The 19,914-nt window shown below is 39.0% G+C and overlaps 1 protein-coding gene across 3 annotated transcripts in view; it reads left to right on the top strand.

Annotated features, from left to right (window-relative positions):
* ADAD1 (adenosine deaminase domain containing 1) overlaps nt 1-19,914 on the top strand; it is a 73,150-nt gene that overhangs the window by 49,846 nt on the left and 3,390 nt on the right. For all 3 annotated transcript variants that reach the window (XM_003936234.3, XM_003936235.4, XM_010346724.3), the window contains one exon: nt 12,650-12,779. In XM_003936234.3, the coding sequence (XP_003936283.1) occupies nt 12,650-12,779 (130 nt within the window). The remainder of the gene's footprint in view (nt 1-12,649; nt 12,780-19,914) is intronic.

Below are 19,914 nucleotides of genomic sequence, written 5' to 3'. Positions count from 1 at the left end.
AAACTAGAAATATAAAGAAAAGAGCTGTAAAAAACTAGAAAGGACAAAATTACTTATAAAAGCTGATGTAAAAAGTCACCAGTCTCATATAAAATAACAGATAAGGATCCAATTAGAGAGAAAATTAAGAGGATTCTAAGCTACTTTGTGTAACCACGCAAATATATTTTAAAGCCTAAATGAAATGGATAAAATTATAGGAAAATATTACTTGCAAAACTTACATAGAAGGAGGAAAATATAAATGTTATTTTCATGAGAAAGTTACCAAGAAGGCGCCTTAACTGTTCCTCAAAAGTACCATTCTGAGGTAGTTCAGAGGATTTTTTTCTAAATCTTTAAAAAGCAGATAATACCAGTGCTATCCCAAATGGTGGAAAGCATCCAGTTACTTTTTTGAAGCAAGTATATGATTGATACTTAAATCTAATTTTTTTAAATTGTTAAAGCCACAATGAGATGCCATCTCACACCAATCAGAGATAACATATTGGAAAGAAGGAGTTACAGTTAATCACCCTTTGAAGGTGGTATTTATATCTGAAAAAAAAAAAAAAACAAGAAAATTATGAAAACCACTGCAACAAAAGTATCATGATGGAAAATTAATATGTAGAAGTCAATAGATTTTGTACACATTAATGTATGTTAGCTATTGCTGCATATAAACTACCTCGAAACTTAATTGTTTAAAACAACTATTTATTATTACTACTTGGAAGTTCTAGAGTCAGCTAAATGGTTTTCTGGATTTTATTGGCCTCTCCTGCACATCTGGGGTCATGTTGGTCACCTACAGGTCAGGTGAGCTGATCTTAGTCCGTGTTCACTTACCCTTTAATAGGCTAGTCCTAGTCACATGGGAAAGGGCAGTGCCAAGAGGGCATCCTTGTCTTGTGCTGGTTTTCAAAGGGAATGCAGCCAGTTTTTGCCCATTCAGTATGATATTGGCTGTGGGTTTGTCATAAATAGCTCTTACAATTTTGAGATACATTCCATTGATATCTGGTTTATTGAGAGTTTTTAGCATGGAATGCCGTTGAATTTTGTTGGAGGCCTTTTCTTAATCTATTGAGATAGTCATGTGGTTTTTGTCTTTGGTTCTGTTTATGTGATGGATTACGTTTATTGATGTGCATATATTGAACCAGCTCTTGCATCCCAGGGATGAAGCTGACTTGATCATGGTAAATAAGATTTTTGATGTGCTGCTGGATTCGTTTTGCCAGTTTTTATTGAGGATTTTTGCATCAATGTTCATCAGGGTTATTGGCCTGAAATTTTCTTTTTTAGTTGTGTCTCTGTCAGGTGTTGCTATCAGGATGATGTTGGCCTCATAAAATGAGTTAGGGAATATTCCTTCTTTTTCTGTTGTTTGGAGTCTGGTACCAGCTCTTCTTTGTACCTCTGGTAGAATTCGGCTGTGAAACCATCTGGTCTTGGACTTCGTTTGGTTTGCAGGCTATTAATTGCTGCCACAATTTCAGATGTTGTTATTGGTCTGTTCAGGGGTTTGACCTCTTTCTGATTTAGTCTTGGGAGGCTATAAGTGTCCAGGAATTTATCCATTTCTTTTAGATTTTCTGTTTTATTGTGTAGAGGTGTTTATAGTATTCTCTGATGGTAGTTTGTATATGGGATAGGTGGTGATATAGCCTTTATCATTTTTTATTGCATCTATTTAATTCTTCTCTCTTTTCTTCTTTATTAGTCTGGCTAGTGGTCTGTTTTGTTGATCTTTTCAAAAAAAATCTGGATTCATTGATTATTATTTTTTTATTGCATTTTAGGTTTTGGGGTACATGTGAAGAACATGCAAGATTGTTGCATAGGTACACATGTGGCAGTGTGATTTGCTGCCTTCCTCCCCCACACCTATATCTGGCATTTCTCCCCATGCTCTCTCCCCCCAACTCCCCACCCCTGCTGTCCCTCCTTCTATTTCTCCCTAACAGACCCCAGTGTGTAGTGCTCCCCTCCCTGTGTCCATGTATTCTCATTGTTCAACACCCACCTATGAGTGAGAACATTTGGTGTTTGATTTTCTGCTCTTGTGTCAGTTTGCTGAGAATGGTGGTTTCCAGATTCATCCATGTCCCTACAAAGGACATGAACTCATCGTTTTTGATGGCTGCATAATATTCCATGGTGTATATGTGCCACATTTTCCCTGTCCAGTCTATCATCTGTGGGCATATGGGTTGGCTCCAGGTCTTTGCTATTGTAAACAGTGCTGCAGTGAACATTCGTGTACATGTGTCCTTATAGTAGAACGATTTATAATCCTTTGGATATATACCCAGTAATGGGATTGCTGGGTCAAATGGACCTAGAATTTCTATGTCTAGGTCCTTAAGGAATCGCCACACTGTCTTCCACAATGGTTGAACTAATTTACGCTCCCACCAACAGTGTAAAAGTGTTCCTATTTCTCCACATCCTCTCCAGCATCTGTTGTCTCCAGATTTTTTAATGATCACCATTCTAACTGGCGTGAGATGGTATCTCAATGTAGTTTTGATTTTCATTTCTCTGATGACCAGTGAGGATGAGCATTTTTTCATATGTTTGTTGGCCCCATGTATGTCTTCTTTTGTAAAGTGTCTGTTCATATCCTTTGCCCACTTTTGAATGGGCTTGTTTTTTTCTTGTGAATCTGTTTTAGTTCTTTGTAAGTTCTGGATATCAGCCCTTTGTCAGATGGGTAAACTGCAAAAATTTTTTCCCATTCTGTTGTTTGCTGATTCACTCTAATGACTGTTTCTTTTGCTGTGCAGAAGCTGTGGAGTTTGATTAGGTCCCATTTGTCTATTATGGCTTTTGTTGCCAATGTATTTGGTGTTTTGGTCATGAAGTCCTTGCCTACACCTGTGTCCTGAATGGTTTTGCCTAGATTTTCTTATAGAGTTTTTATGGTGTTAGGTCTTATGTTTAAGTCTTTAATCCATATGGAGTTAATTTTAGTGTAAGGTGTCAGGAAGGGGTCCAGTTTCTGCTTTCTGCACATGGCTAGCCAGTTTTGCCAACACCATTTATTAAACAGGGAATCCTTTCCCCATTGATTGTTTTTGTCAGGTTTGTCAAAGATCAGATGGTTGTAGATATGTTGTGTTGTCTCCAAGGCCTCTGTTCTGTTCCATTGGTCTATATCTCTGTTTTGGTACCAGTACCATGCTGTTTTGATTACTGTAGCCTTGTAGTATAGTTTGAAGTCAGGTGGTGTGATGCCTCCTGCTTTGTTCTTTTTGCTTAGAATTGACTTGGCTATGTGGGCTCTCTTTTGGTTCCATATGAAGTTCAAGGTATTTTTTTCCAGTTCTGTGAAGAAGGTCATTAGTAGTTTGATGGGGATAGCATTGAATCTGTAAATTACTTGGGACAGTATGGCCATTTTCACGATATTGATTCTTCCTAACCATGAACATGGAATGTTTGTCCATCTGTTTTTGTCCTCTCTTATTTCATTGAGCAGTGTCTTGTAGTTCTCCTTAAAGAGATCCTTTGCGTTCCTTGTTAGTTGTATTCCTAGGTATTTTATTCTCTTTGTAGCAATTGTGAATGGCAGTTCATTCTTGATTTGGCTCTCTTTAAGTCCGTTATTGGTGTATAGGAATGCTTGTGATTTTTGCACATTGATTTTGTATCCTGAGACTTTGCTGAAGTTGCTTATCAGTTTCAGGAGATTTTGGGCTGAGACGACGGGGTATTCTAGATATACAGTCATGTTGTCTGCAAATAGAAACACTTTGACTTCGCCGGATGCGGTGGCTCAAGCCTGTAATCCCAGCACTTTGGGAGGCCGAGGTGGGTGGATCACGAGGTCGAGAGATCGAGACCATCCTGGTCAACATGGTGTAACCCCGTCTCTACTAAAAATACAAAAAATTAGCTGGGCATGGTGGCACATGCCTGTAATCCCAGCTACTTAGGAGGCTGAGGCAGGAGAATTGCCTGAACCCAGGAAGCGGAGGTTGCAGTGAGCCGAGACCGTGCCATTGCACTCCAGCCTGGGTAACAAGAGCAAAACTCCATCTCAAAAAAAAAAAAAGAAAGAAACACTTTGATTTCCTCCTTTCCTATTTGAATACCCTTTATTTCTTTTTCTTGCCTGATTGCTCTGGCTAGAACTTCCTATACTGTATTGAATAGGAGTGGTGAGAGAGGGCATCCTTGTCAAGTGCCTGATTTCAAAGGGAATGCTTCCAGTTTTTGCCCATTCAGTATGATATTGGCTGTGGGTTTGTCATAAATAGCTTTTATTATTTTGAGATATGTTCCGTCAATACCTAGTTTATTGAGAGTTTTTAGCATAAAGGGCTGTTGAATTTTGTCAAAGGCCTCCTCTACATCAATTGAGAAAATCATGTGGTTTTTGTCTTTGGTTCTGTTTATGTGGTTAATTACATTTATAGACTTGTGTATGTTGAACCAGCCTTGCATCCCTGGGATGAATCCTACTTGATTGTGGTGGATAAGCTTTTTGATGTGCTGTTGCAATCGACTTGCCAGTATTTTATTGAAGATTTTTGCATCTATGTTCATCATGGATATTGGCCTGAAGTTTTCTTTTCTTGTTGAGTCTCTGCCAGGTTTTGGTATCAGGATGAAGTTGGTCTCATAAAATGATTTGGGAAGGATTCCCTCTTTTTGGGTTATTTGGAATAGTCTCAGAAGGAATGGTACCAGCTCTTCTTTGTATGTCTGGTAGCATTCGGCTGTGAACCCATCTGGACATGGGCTTTTTTTGAGTGGTAGGCTCGTAATTGCTGCCTCAACTACAGACCTTGTTATTGGTCTATTCAGGGTTTTGACTTCTTCCTGGTTTAGGCTTGGGAGGCGGCAAATGTCCAGGAATTTATCCGTTTCTTCCAGGTTTACTAGTTTATATGCATAGAGTTGTTTGTAATAATCTCTCATGATGGTTTGAATTTCTGTGGAATCTGTGGTGATATCCCCTTTATTGTTTTGGGGTTTTTTTTTGGCATCAATTTGTTTATTCCCTCTTTTCTTTTTTATTCATCTGGCTAGTGATCTGTCTATTTTGTTGATCTTTTCGAAAAACCAGCTCCTGGATTTATTGATTTTTTTTGAAGGGTTTTTTGTGTCTCTATCTCCTTCAGTTCTGCTCTGATCTTAGATATTTCTTGTCTTCTGCTAGGTTTTGAGTTTTTTTGATCTTGCTCCTCTAGCACTTTCAATTTTGTCAATAGGGTGTCAATTTTAGATCTCTCCTTGCTTCTCATGTGGCCACTTACTGCTATATATTTTCCTCTAGAGACTGCTTTAAATGTGTCCCAGAGATTCTGGTATGTTGTGTCTTCATTCTCATTGTTTTTGAAGAACATCTTTATTTCTGCCTTCATTTCATTGTTTATCCAGTCAACATTCAAGGGCAAGTTGTTTAGTTTCCATGAAGCTGTGCGGTTCTGAGTTAGTTTTTGAATTCTGAGTTCTAACTTGATTGCACTGTGGTCTGAGAGACTGTTGTTATGATTTCCATTCTTTTGCATTTGCTGAGGAGTGATTTACTTCCAATTATGTGGTCAATTTTAGAGTAGGTGTGATGTGGTGCTGGGAAGAATGTATATTCTGTGGATTTGGCGTGGAGTGTTCTGTAAATGTCTATTAGGTTTGCTTGTTCCAGGTCTGAGTTCAAGTCCTGGATATTCTTGTGAATTTTCTGCCTGGTTGATCTGTCTAATATTGACAATGGGGTCTTAAAGTCTTCCACTATTATTGTGTGAGAGTCTAAGTCTCTTTGTAAGTCATTAAGAACTTGCCTTATGTATCTGGGTGCTCCTGTATTGGGTGTGTATATATTTAGGATCATTAGATCTTCTTGTTGCATTGATCCTTTTACTATTATGTAATGTCCTTCTTTGTCTCTTTTGATCTTTGTGGCTTTAAAGTCTATTTTATCAGAGTGGAGAATTGCAACTCCGCTTTTTTGCTCTTCATTTGCTTGGTAAATCTTCTTCCTCCATTTATTTTGAGCCTATGTGTATCCTTGTGTGTGAGATGGGTTTCCTGGATATAGCACACCGATGGGTTTTGGCTTTTTATCCAATTTGCCAGTCTGTGTCTTTTGATTGGGGCATTTAGTACATTTACATGTAGGGTTAATAGTGTTATGTGTGAATTTGATACTGTCATTTTGATGCTGGATGGCTGTTTTGCCTATTAGTTGATGCAGATTCTTGATTGCGTCAGTGCTCTTTACCATTTGGCATGTTTTTGGAGTGGCTGGTACTTATTGTTCCTTTATATGTGTAGAGCCTCTTTCAGGAGCTCTTGTAAAGCAGGCCTGGTGATGCTGAAATCTCTGAGTACTTGCTTGTTCATAAAGGATTTTATTTTTCCTTCACTTACGAAGCTTAGTTTGGCTGGATATGAAATTCTGGGTTGAAAGTTATTTTCTTTAAGGATGTTGAATATTGGCCCCTACTCTCTTCTGGCTTGTAGGGTTTCTGCTGAGAAATCTGCTCTGAGTCTGATGGGCTTCCCTTTGTGGGAAACACAACCATTCTCTCTGGATGCCTTAGCATTTTCTCCTTCATTTCAACCCTGGTGAATCTGACGATTGTATGCCTTGGGGTTGCTCTTCGTGAGGAATATCTTTGTGGCATTCTCTGTATTTCCTAGATTTGAATATTGGCGTGCCTTGCTAGGTTGGGAAAGTTTTCCTGGATAATACCCTGAAGAGTATTTTCTAGCTTGGATTCATTCTCTTCGTCGCATTTAGGTACAACTGTCAAACGTAGATTAGGTCTTTTCACATAGTCCCACATTTCTTGTAGTCTTTGTTCATTCCTTTTTATTCTTTTTTTTTCTAATCATGCCTTCTCATTTTATTTCATTGAGTTGATCTTCGACCTCTGATATCCTTTCTTCTGCTTGGTCAATTCGGCTGTTGAAACTTGTGCATCCTTCGCAAAGTTCTCGTGTTGTGTTTTTCAGCTCCATCGATTCACTTATATTCCTTTCTAAGTTGTCCCTTCTCGTTAGCATTTCATCAAATCTTTTTTCAAAGTTCTTAGTTTCTTTGCATTGGGTTAGAACATGTTTTTTTAGCTCACAGAAGTTTCTTACTACCCACCTTCTGAAGCCCGATTCTGTCATTTTATCACACTCATTCTCCATCCAGCCTTGTTCCCTTGCTGGTGAGGAGTTGTGATCCCTTGTAGGAGGAGAGGTGTTCTGGTTTCAGGTGTTTTCATCCTTTTTGCACTGGTTTCTTCCCATCTTTATGGATTTATCCACCTGTCGTCCTTGTAGTTGCCGACTTTCAGATTGGGTCTCTGGGTGAACTTCCAATTTGTAGATGATGAAGTTATTTCTGTTTCTTAGTTTTCCTTCTAACACTCTAGCCCCTGTGCTATAGGACCTCCTGCACTCCAGGCCCTACTTGCCTGGGGATCACCTGCAGCAGCTGCAGAACAGTAAGGGTTGCTACCAGTTTTCTTCTTTTGCTATCTTTGTTCCAGAAGGATACCTGCCAAATGTCAGTCTGATCTCTCCTTTATGAAGTGACTCTTTGGATATACAGGGGTCAGGGAGCTGCTTGAGGAGACAGTCTCTTCTTTATAGGAGCTCAGATGCTAAGCTGTGAGTGCCATTGTTCATTCAGAACTGCTGGGTAGGTACGTTTAGGTCTGCTGCAGCAGAACTCATAAACCACTTTTTGTTCCCAGGTGCTTTGTCCCAGGGAGTTAGGGCTTTATTTATGAGTTTCTGTTGTGCTGCTGCCTTCTTTTTTTTTTTTCCTTCAGGGCTGCCCTGCCCAGCAAGGCGGCAGCCTAGTCACTGTCTGCCTTCAGAGGCTTTGCTGAACTGCTCTGGGCTCCGCCCAGCTGCCGTGTGAACTTCCCTGCAGTCCTGTTTATATGAGTGTAGTTAGAACTGCCTCGGCAGTGGTGGCCCACCTCTGTACTGGCGGACTCTTTCTGTAATGGCAGGTTTCCTAGGCAATGGCAGGCTGCCTCAGCAGTGGCGGGTTGCCTTGGCAACAGCGGGCTGCCTCAACAATGGCGGACTACCTCCATAGTGGTGGAATGCCTTGGTAATGGCGGACACCCATCCGCCGCAGAGCTGTACCGTTCCGGGTTCAGCTGCAATTGCTGTGAAAGTCTCAATCCGGAGAGTTTCTGATTGCTGTTCTTTTGTGGGGGTGGGACCAGCCTAGCCTGATCACCTGGCTCCCTGCCTCAGAGCCTTTTTATTTAGTTAATCAGTCGATTCTCCCAGGTTTTCCAGTTGCCTGTTGAAAAGGGGCCAAGATCTGTGTGATTTCCCGTGCGGCGACTCACTGAGCTGGCTTTAACAGTGGCACAGAGATTCGTGGCGCTTTTTTTGCCCAGGAGTCTCCTGGCCTGGCTCCCTGTTCAGTCCCCTTTTTAGTCAGATGAATGGGTGATTTCCCCGGGCTCCAATTCACTAGCTAAAAGGCCCCCTGGGCCAGTGTATTTTGTACAGAGAACCGCTGCACTGGGGCACTGACAAAGCAGCCGCGCGGGGCAGAGCAGCTGTGCAGGCCAAAAAAGCCGCACTGGTGACCCGTGGGGCTTCTCCACCTGGGAGGAGGCTCCTCCTTCTCTCCTGGTCTGTGGGCAGTAAAAATGCAGCATCCACTCACTCTCTGCACTTTCACTGGGAGCTGCAATCCTGAGCTGTTCCTAAATGGCCATCTTGGATCTTCCCCCATTGATTTTTTTTTTAAAGGATTTTCATGTCTCTGTGTCCTTCAGTGCTGCTCTGATCTTAGTTATTTCTTGTCTTCTGCTAGATTTTGAATTTGTCTGGTCTTGCTTCTCTAGTTCTTTTCATTGTGACATTAGTGTGTCAATTTTAAATATTTCCTGCCTTTCTCTTGTGGGCATTTAGTACTATAAATTTCCCTGTAAAACCTGGTTTAAATGTGGGCCAGAGATTCTGATATGTTGTGTCTTCATTCTCAGTGATTTCAAAGATATCTTTATTTCTGCCTTTGTTTCATTATTTATCCTGTAGTCATTCAGGAGCAGGTTGTTCAAGTTTCCATGCAGCTGTGTGGGTTTGAGTGAGTTTCTTAACCCTGAGTTCTAATTTGATTGCACTGTGGTCTGAGAGGCTGTTTGTTATGATTTACATTCTTTTGCATTTGCTGAGGAGTGATTTACTTCCATTTATGTTGTCAGTTTTAGAATAAGTGTGATGTGGTGCTGAGAAGAATGTATATTCTGTTGATTTGGGGTGAAGAGTTCTGTAGCTGTCTATTAGGTCTGCTTGTTCCAGAGCTGAGTTCAAGTCCTGAATATACTTGTTAATTTTCTGTCTATTTGAGCTGTCTGATACTGACAGTGGGGTGTTAAAGTTTCCCACTATTATTGTGTGGGAGTCTCAGTCTCTTTGTAGGTTTCTAATAACTTGCTTTATCAATCTGGGTGCTCTTGTATATATTTAGGATAGTGAGTTATTCTAATTGCATTGATGCCTTTACCATTATGTAATGTTGTCTCTTTTGATCTTTATTGGTTTAAAGTCTGTTTTATCAGAGACTGGTAATGCAACCCTGGCTTTATTTTTCTTTTTATTTGCTTGGTAAGTATTCCTCCATCCTTTTATCTTGAGCCTATGTATGTCTTTGCACATTAGATGGGTCTCTTGAATACAGCACAGGGATGGGTCTTAACTCAGTCTGTCTTTTAATTGGGGCCTTCACCCATGTACATTTAAGGTTAATATTGTGATGTGTGAATTTGATCCTGCCGTTATGATGCTAGATGGTTATTTTGCCTGATAGTTGATGCAGTTTCTTCATAGTGTTGATGGTCTTTGCAATTTGGTAGTTTTTGCAGTGGCTGGTACCAGTCGTTCTTTTCCGTGTTTAGTGCTTCCTTCAGGAGCTCTTACAAGGCAGGCATGGTGGTGACAAAATCTCTCAGCATTTGCTTTTCCATAAAGGATTTTATTTCTTCTTTGCTTATGAAGCTTAGTTTGGCTGGATGTGAAATTCTGTGCTGAATATTCATTTCTTTAAGAATATTGAAAATTGGCCCCCACTCTCTTCTGGCTTGTAGGGTTTCTGCTGAGAGGTCTGCTGTTAGTCTGATGGGCTTTCCTTTGTTGGTAACCCGACCTTTCTTTCTGGCTGCCCTTAGCATTTTTTCCTTCATTTCAACTTTGGTGAATCTGATGATTATGTGTCTTGGGGTTGCTCTTCTTGAGGAGAATCTTTGTGGTGTGCTCTCTATTTCCTTAATTTGAATGTTGATCTACCTGACTACCTTGGGGAAGTTCTCCTGGATAATATCCTGAAGAGTGTTCTTCAACTTGGTTTCAGCCTATCCTTCATTTTCAGGTACACTGATCAAATGTAGATTTGGTCTTTTTATGCAATCCCGTATTTCTTGGAGGCTTTATTCATTTCTTTTCACTCTTTTTTCTCTAATCTTATCTTCTCACCTTACTTCATTGAGTTGATCTCCAATCTCTGATATCCTTTCTTCCACTTGATGGATTTGGCCATTGAAACTTGTGGATGCTTCACGAAGTTCTTGTGCTGTGTTTTTCAGTTCCATCCAGTCATTTATGTCCTTCTCTAAACTAATTATTCTAGGTAGCAATTTGTCTAACCTTTTTTTCAAGCTTCTCAGCTTCCTTGCATTGGATTAGAACATGCTCCTTTATTCAGAGGAATTTGTTGTTACCCACCTTCTAAAGCTTGCTTCTGTCAGTTCATCAAACTCATTCTCTGTCCAGTTTTGTTTCCTTGCTGGTGAGGAATTGTGATCCCCTGGAGGAGAAGAGGTGTTCTTGTTTTTGGAATTTCTAGCCTTCTGCTCTGGTTTCTCTTCATCTTCTTGGATTTATCTATCTTAGGTCTCTGAAGTTGGTATCAGTTTGGATGGGGTCTCTGAGTGTATGTCACTTTTGTTGATGTTGAAACTATTCCTTGCTGTTTGTTAGTTTTTCTTCTAACAGTCAGGCTTCTCTGCTGCAGGTCTGCTGAAGTTTGCTGGAGGTCCATTCCAGACCTTGCTTGCCTGGGTATCACTGGCAGAGGCTGCAGAACACCAAAGATTGCTGCCTATTCCTTCCTCTCATAGCTTCGACCCAGAGGGGTACCTGCCAGATATCAGCCAGAGCTCTCCTGTATGAGGTGTCTCTGTCACCCCATACTGGGGGGTATCTCCCAGTCAGGATATGTAGAGGTCAGGGATCCACTCAAGGAAGCAGTCTGTCCATTATCAGAGCTTGAGCACTGTGCTAGGAGATCTGCTGTTCTCTTCAGAGCTGCCAGGCAGGGATGTTTAAATCTGCTGAAGCTCTGCCCACAACCACCCCTTTTCCCAGGTGCTCTGTCCCAGGAAGGTGGGGGCTTTATAAGTCTCTGATGGGCTGCTGCCTTCTTTCAGAGATGCCCTCCCCAGCAAGGAGGGAATCTAGTGAGACAGTCTGCCTGCAGTTGCCTTGCTGAGCTGTGGTGGGCTCTGCCCAGTTCAAACCTCCCCATGGCTTTGTTTACACTCTGAGGTTAAAATGGCCTACTGGAACCTCAGCAATCGTGGATGCTTCTCCCCCCACCAAGCTTGCAGGCATCCCAGGTTGAGGTCAGACTGCTGTGCTGGCTGCCAGAATTTCAAACCAGTGGATCTTCGATTGATTGCTCATCTTTGTGGGGGTGGGACCTGCTGAGCCAGACCACTTGGCTTCCTTGTTCAGCCCCCTGTCCAGGGGAATGAATGTTTCTGTCTTGCGGTCATTCCAGATACCACTGGGGTATGTAAAAACAAAACTGTGTCCAGCTTGCTGTCTGCCCAAACGGCTGCCAAGTTTTGTGGTGGAAACCCAGGGCATTGGTGGTGGTGTAGGTGCTGAAGTGAGTCTCCTGGTCTGCAGGTTGTGAAGACCATAGGAAAAGCACAGTATCTGGGCCAGAGTGCAGGGTACAGACCCTAATGGCTTCCCTTGGCTAGGAGAGGGAGTTCCCTGACCCCTTGTGCTTCCCAGGTGAGATGATGCCCCACCCTGCTTCAGCTCGCCCTCCTTGGGCTGCACCTACTGTCCAACCAGCCCCAATGAGATACCTCATTGGAAGTGAGGTACTCAGTTGGCACCTCAGTTGGAAGTGCAGAAATCACCCACCTTCTGCGTCATCTCACTGGGAGCTACAAACCGCAGTTGTTCCTATTCAGCCATCTTGTCAGTAGCTATGTTATGCTTTTATTGAGCCAGAACCTCTTGCAGTGAAATGCAAAATAGATTGTACGATTTCATTAATCTTGATATATGTGTATACCTGTGTAACCATCACTCTAGTCAAAATCCAGAAAGTATTTTCATGCCCACTTCCAGTCAGTCCTTCATAGAACAACTGTTTAATTTGTATCACCATAGATTAATTTTGCTTCAAACAATAGAAATGTTCCAAGGTCAATCTTCTGCATTAATTTTTGATACAATACTAAATAATTTAAAATGTAATTTAAGAAATTCGCTTTAGAAAGTAATTAAATATTAAGAATGCCTCTTATGTAAAAAGATTCACTATGTATATTGCAAATAATTAAAATCAAGCATTTTGTAGATCCGTGTCGATTTTAATTCCTGCGTTTGCCAACATAAATTATTGAAAAGTGATTTGTGAATATTTGATTTCTCTCTGCTTTAGTTCCCCATTTAAAAGTGGTATGTCAATGGCAAGTCGGCTTTGCAAGGCTGCAATGTTAAGTCGATTTAACCTCCTTGCCAAAGAAGCTAAAAAAGAATTACTTGAAGCTGGTACATATCATGCAGCTAAGGTAAGTCCTTAAAGGAATAAAGTTATAGGAATAAAATTTAAGACACTAATGCAGTCATTTGATGATTCTACTTAGCAAAAGTTTGTTGAATAGTTCCTGAATATAAGATACTATCATGGAATGGTAAAATTGGTTTTTAAATGAACATGCCAGAAATTACATATGTAAATAACTATTGCCGTATAAAGTAGACATTTTAGTATGGTATATACTTAGTTTGACAGTATAAGTTACATAGCACTCAAACCTGCTATGTAATACCCAGAGAAACAAAATGTTAATAAAATTTATTATGTATATGGTATGAATTGTACTACCTGTAGAATGTTAAGTATTCTAAAATAATATATTATTGAAAACATATGAATTTTTCTGTCTTAAAGTTGTGAGAAAAACTTTAATTTCACCATCTAATTTGAACCTGCTAGATTTAGTAGATGATGTATATGGCTTTTTTATTCCTCTTTAAAAATATTTTTATGTAAATATAATGTAAGTTTAAGTAAAAAATTTGAAAAAGTTTTAAAAGTACAGAAAACAATATTAATGCTTATAATCCCACTTACTATTCAAAGACAATACTCAGTCTTTTAATGTGAGCATGCTATTTCATTTCCTTCTCATATATATATATATATATATATATATATATATATATATATATATGTTTATGTGTCTGTTTAAAAATAAGACCATCTTGGCTGTGTTTTAATATACTTTTCCATTCTACATAATGCAACATGAACATACTTTTTTTTTTTTTTTTTTTTGAGATGGAATCTCACTCTTTCGCCCAGGCTGGTGTGCCATGGCATGATCTCAGCTCACTGCAATCTCTGACTCCCAGGTTCAAGCAATTCTCCTGCCTCAGCCTCCTTAGTAGCTGAGATTACCGGCATACACCACCACATGCAGTTAAGTTTTGTATTTTCAGTAGGGGCGGGGTTTCACCATGTTGGCCAGGCTGGTCTTGAACTCCTGACCTCAGGTGATTCGCCCACCTTGGTCTCCCAAAGTTCTGGGATTACAGGCTTGAGTCACCATGTCCAGCCAACATGAACATACTTCTATGTTACCATTATTAAATATTAAATATAAATTGTTTTATATCCTAATGCCAATAATGATGTAGGATTATATGAAAGTCTTTTAATTTTACCAGATTTACCAACTTAATGCTCAACCTGTATAGTTACAGCCTGTAAAGCAGTTATAGTAATAACAGGTGTGGATATACATAATCACATATTTTTAAGTATAAAAGCTTATCTAGACTATTTCTGGTTTCGTGGCATAAAGAAGTTGCAAATCACTATATAAACAAGTAGAAAACCAGACAAAATTGTCAAAAACAACTTTTCACAACCCTGGACATTGACAAAAGGCAGAGAAAGCATCTAAAAGTGTGTATTCCTCACAAACTCTTAATATTAGCCAGGCATGGTGGCCCACAGCTATAGAGTCCTAGCTACTTGGGAGGCTGAGGTGGAAGGATCACTTGAGCCCAGGAGTTTAAGGCTGCTGTGAGCTATAATCACACCACTGCACTTCAGCCTCAGCAATGGAGCGAGACCCTATCTCTCTAAAAGAAAAAAAAGAAGAAGAACTGCTATTACTTTGAGTAAGAATTGTAGGAGTACATGGCTTTCTTGCCCAGGCCTTTTCTCATTCTCTGTTCGTCTCTACTGGTTTGAATGGCAAGAACTAGTTTTTGACCCAGTGAGGCTGCCACCAAAAGCAGTAGCTTTGCTTTCAGAGGAGGTATAATTGATTTTGGGACAAGGGAATGAAAATTTCCAGTTTTGTCGGCTTAAATGCCAAATGTGGTAGGCAGTAAATGGGGAAAACTGATACCTTTGCTGGCCCAAGGTTGCCATCCTGGTTGGAGGCAAGCGGTTGGCCAACTAGCAAGTTAACAAGGAGATTTTGAAAATGAGAGAGTCCTAAAAGGGCTGAGATAAATTCTTCATGTTTCCCTGGCTGACTGAAAAACTACACTTATGTGCAGGGAATACCCAAGAGAGCCCATCAAGAGTATAAGCCAAGGGATATTTGAGAGCTGATTGTAACATTCAGTACATTCTTTTCCACATGCAGATTGATCAAAAGAAGGTAGAAGTTTTACAGGCTTAATTTGTCTGATTTCTTATTAGCAACAGTGGAAGCCAACCCAAAGTAGTATTTAAAAAAATTGAAAAAAAAAAGATAAAGTTAAAAGATGCATACTTCTTATTTTTAAAACTTGGCACGGTGGCTCAAGCCTGTAATCCCAGCACTTTGGGAGGCCGAGGCGGGTGGATCACGAGGTCGAGAGATCGAGACCATCCTGGTCAACATGGTGAAACCCTGTCTCTACTAAAAATACAAAACATTAGCTGGGCATGGTGGCACGTGCCTGTAATCCCAGCTACTCAGGAGGCTGTGGCAGGAGAATTGCTTGAACCCAGGAGGCGGAGGTTGCGGTGAGCCGAGATCGTGCCATTGCACTCCAGCCTGGGTAACAAGAGCGAAACTCTGTCTCAAAAAAAAAAAAAAAAAAAAAAAAAAACTATAGTAATCAAGACAATGTGGTACTGGCATATAGATGATGGAATATAATTGAGAGCCTAGATACAATAAGATACTATGTCAAGTGAAAGAAAGCATAGGCTCCATATCATATGGTTCAATTTATGTGAAATGTCAATAATAGGCAAATTCATAGAGACAGAAAATAGATTAGTGATTTTCAGGTACTAGAGGAGGAAGAATCAGGAGTGACTGCTAATAGATACAAGGTTCCTTTCTGGGATGACAGAGAGGTTCTAAAATTAATGGTGATGGCTGCACAAATTAGTGAATATACTGAAAGCTGAACTGTACACTTTAAAAGGGCAAATTCTGTGACTTGCAAATTATATCTTAACAAAGCTGTTTCAAAAGAAACAGTGGAGGCCCAAAGGCAGTATAATGACAGGTTCAAGGTGCTGAAGGAAAATTCCTGGCAACTAGGGATTATATATGCAGGAAAATAATAATTCAAAAATAAAAGCAAAACAAGAACATTCATAGGTTAAACTAAAATTTAAAAAATGTGGTGTTAGCAGTACTTTGCTAAATGGAATTCCAAAGAAAGTCTTTGAAACTTGGAAAAAATTACACCAGATGATAGTAAATTCACAGAAAGGAATACTAAATACTGAAAATGATAAGTATATGGATAAACATGAGACCTGTGAGTATGTGTATGTGCATGTTTATATATTTGCTCTTATTTGCTTTTAAAAAGTTGTTTAAAACAACACTATGTTGACTTTATAACATAGATGCAATATATATGACAACATAACAAAGGATTGAGTAAGAAATGGCTCTATATTGAAACAAAGTTGCTGTTTTACCATAAGCCAGTATGAATCTGAGATAAAATATATAGGGTAAAGAGGTATATTGTAATTCCTAATGTAACTATGAAGAAAATAGATGAACAACTATTGATAAAATACCAACAGAATGATTAGTAAAGCATTTTTCTTAAACTATAGGGCAGTGAGGAAAAAGAGAAATTGTAAAAAGACACAAGATGTGAGAAGTAGTAAAATTGCAGATATAAATTCACCCTATCAATAATTACAATAAATGTAAGTAGATTAACTGCTCAAAATACAGATTGTCAGATTTGGTTTGGAAAAAAAAGCCTAATTCAAATATATGCTGTCTGCAACAGACAAATTTTAAATTCAGTCTCAAATACATTGAAAGTTATAAGGATGAAAAAAATGATCAGGTAAATAATGAGAGCTGGAATATTTATATTAATATTAAACAAAGTATACATGAAGAGGAGAAATATTGCTGGAGACAAAGACCAACATCTTACATTGGCCTTTGACAAAATTCAAAATACATTTAGCCCTTCATGCTAAAAACTCACAATAAACTATGTATTGATGGAATGTATCTCAAAATAGTAACAACTATTTATGACAAACCCATAGCTAATATCATATTGAATGGGTAAAAACTGGAAGCATTCCCTTTGAAAATCAGCACAAGACAAGGATGCCCTCTCTCATCACTGCTATTCAACATGGTACTGGAAGTTCTGGCCAGGGCAATCAGGCAAGAGAAAAATAAGGGGTATTCAAATAGTAAAAGAGAAAGTCAAATTGTCTCTATTTGCAGATGACATGATTGTATATTTAGAAAACCCCATCATCTCAGCCCCAAATCTCCATAAGCTAATAAGCAAGTTCAGCAAAGTCTCAGGATACAAAATCAGTGTGCAAAAATCACAAACATTCCTATACACCAATAACAGACAGCCAAATTATGAGTGAACTCCCATTCACAACTGCTACAAAGAGAACAAGATACCTAGGAATACAACTTACAAGGAATGTGAAGGACCTCTTCAAGGAGAACTACAAACCCCTGCTCAAGGAAATAAAAGAGGACACAAAGAAATGGAAAAACATTCCATGCTCATGGATAGGAAGAATCAATATCATGAAAATGACCATACTGCCCAAAGTAATTTATAGATTGAATGCAATCCCCATCCAGCTACCATTGACTTTCTTCACAGAATTGGAAAAAAAATTACTTTAAATTTCATATGGAACCAAAAAGAGCCTGTATAGCCAAGACAATCCTAAGCAAAACAACAAAGCTGGAGGCATCACACTACCTGACTTCAAACTATACTGTAAGGCTCCAGTAACAAAAACAGCATAGTACTTGTACCAAAACAGTTATGTAGACCAATGGAACAGAACAGAGGCCTCAGAAATAACACCACACGTCTGTAACCGTCAGATCTTGACAAACCTGACAAAAGCAAGCAATGGAGAAAGGAGTCCCTATTTAATCAATGGTGTTGGGAAAACTGGCTGGCCATATGCAGAAAGCTGAAACTGGACCCCTTCCTTACACCCTATACAAAAATTAACTCAAGATGGATTAAAGATTTAAATGTAAGACCTAAAATCATAAAAACCATAGAAGAAAATCTAGGCAATGGCATTTAGGACATAGTCATGGGCAGAGACTTCATGACTGAAACACCAAAGCAATGGCAACAAAAGCCAAAATAGACAAATGGGATCTAATTAAACTAAGGAGCTTCTGCACAACAAAATAAACTATCATCAGAGTGAACAGGCAACCTACAGAATGGGAGAAAAATTTAGCAATCTACTCATCTGACAAAGGACTAATATCCAGAATCTACAAAGAACTTAAACAAATCTATAGGAAAAAAACAATCCCATCAAAAAGTGGGCAAAGGATATGAATTGACACTTCTCAAAAGAAGACATTTGTGTAGTCAACATATGAAAAAAAGCTCATCATCACTGGTCATTAGAGAGATGCAAATCAAAACCACATTGAGATACCATCTCAAGTCAGTTAGAATGGCAACTGTTAAAAAGGCAGGAAAACAGATGCAGTACAGGATGCGGAGAAATGGGAATGCTTTTACACTGTTAGTGGGAGTGTAAATTAGTTCAGCCATTGTGTGGAAGACAGTATAGTGATTCCTCAAGGATCTAGAACTAGAAATACCATTTGAGCCAGCAATCCCATTACCAGGTATATACCCAAAGGATTATAAATCATTCTGTTATAAAGACACATGCACATGTATGTTTATTGTGGCACTGTTCACAATAACAAAGACTTAGAACCAACCCAAATGCCCATCTGTAATAGACTGTATAAAGAAAATGTGGCACATATACACCATGGAATACTACACAGCCATAAAAAGATGAGTTCATGTCCTTTGAAGAAACATGGATGGAGCTGGAAACCTTCATTCTCAGCAAACTTAACACAAGAACAGAAAACCAAACACCACATGTTCTCACTCATAAGTGGGAGATGAACAATGAGAACACATGGACACAGGGAGGGGAATATCATACACTGGGGCCTATTGGGGTTGGGAGGCTAGGGGAGGGATAGCATTAAGATAATTACCTAATGTAGATGACGGGTTGATGGGTGCATCAAACCACTGTGGCATGTGTATGCCCTTGTAACAAACCTGCACATTCTGCACATGTACCCTAGAACTTGAAGTATAATAAAAAACATTTTTGTGTCTTTTCTACTAATTTTCCTGTTTTCAGTTTTACTGATTTCCATTCTGATTCATTCCATTTCATTATTTTCTTCCTTCTACTTACTTTGATTCTGATATGCTCTTCTAGTTTCTTGGGCTGAAAGCTCAAATAACTGATTTTAAGATTCTTTCCAATATAAGCATTTAAAGCTATACATTTTTAAGTATTTATTTATGTAGGCATTCCTTGATATCCGTAGGGAATTGGTTCTGGGAGCCCCTAGAAATACCAGAGTATGCAGAAGCTCAAAAAAATTTTTTTTTGATAACTGTTTAGCTAGATTAACCAAGAAAAAAGCAGGTAACAGAAATAATCAAAATCTGGCATTAAAACAAGTGGTCACTGTAGACCTTAAGAAGCTTAAAATTATTATAAGGGATTGTGAACAATTGATTGTCAGTCAACAAGTTAGATGAACACATTTTTAGAAAGACACAAATCATAGAAACTGACTCAAAAATAGAATATCTAACTAGAACTTAAGAAATCAAATTACTAATTAAGTTATTTTCCTAAAGAAAATCCCAGACACTTATATGGCTTCACTGGTGAATTCTGTCAAATATACAAGTAAAGTATAATGCAAATCCTTCAAAAGCTCTTTCAGAAAATGGAGGAGAAAACACTTCTCTACACAGTTTCCAAGGCCAGTGTTACTCTGATAGCAAAAGTGGCCAAGAAAACCTTACAAGAAATGCAAACTGCAGTCCAGTCTCATGGACATAAATGTAAAAATCCTTAACAAGATACTGACAAACCAAATCCAGCAACATACAAAAAGGATTATACTCCACAACAAAGAAGGTTTATACCAGGAATATATGGTTGAGTTGACATCAGAAAATTATTTGATGTAATATACCATATGAATAAATTCAAGTTTAAAATTCATGTGTTTATCTCAAAAGATATACAAAATGCATTTGACAAAGTCCAGCACCCATTCACAGTAAAAACACTGAATAAACAAGGAATGAAAGTAAACTTCCTCATCTTCATAAAGAGCATCAGTGAAGAACCTACCA

The sequence above is a fragment of the Saimiri boliviensis genome, chromosome 3 (genome assembly GCF_048565385.1).
Source record: "Saimiri boliviensis isolate mSaiBol1 chromosome 3, mSaiBol1.pri, whole genome shotgun sequence".
In the NCBI taxonomy this organism is placed as follows: domain Eukaryota; kingdom Metazoa; phylum Chordata; class Mammalia; order Primates; family Cebidae; genus Saimiri; species Saimiri boliviensis.
Note: the sequence above shows the minus strand (reverse complement) of the source record. Positions and strands in the feature narration are given on the sequence as shown.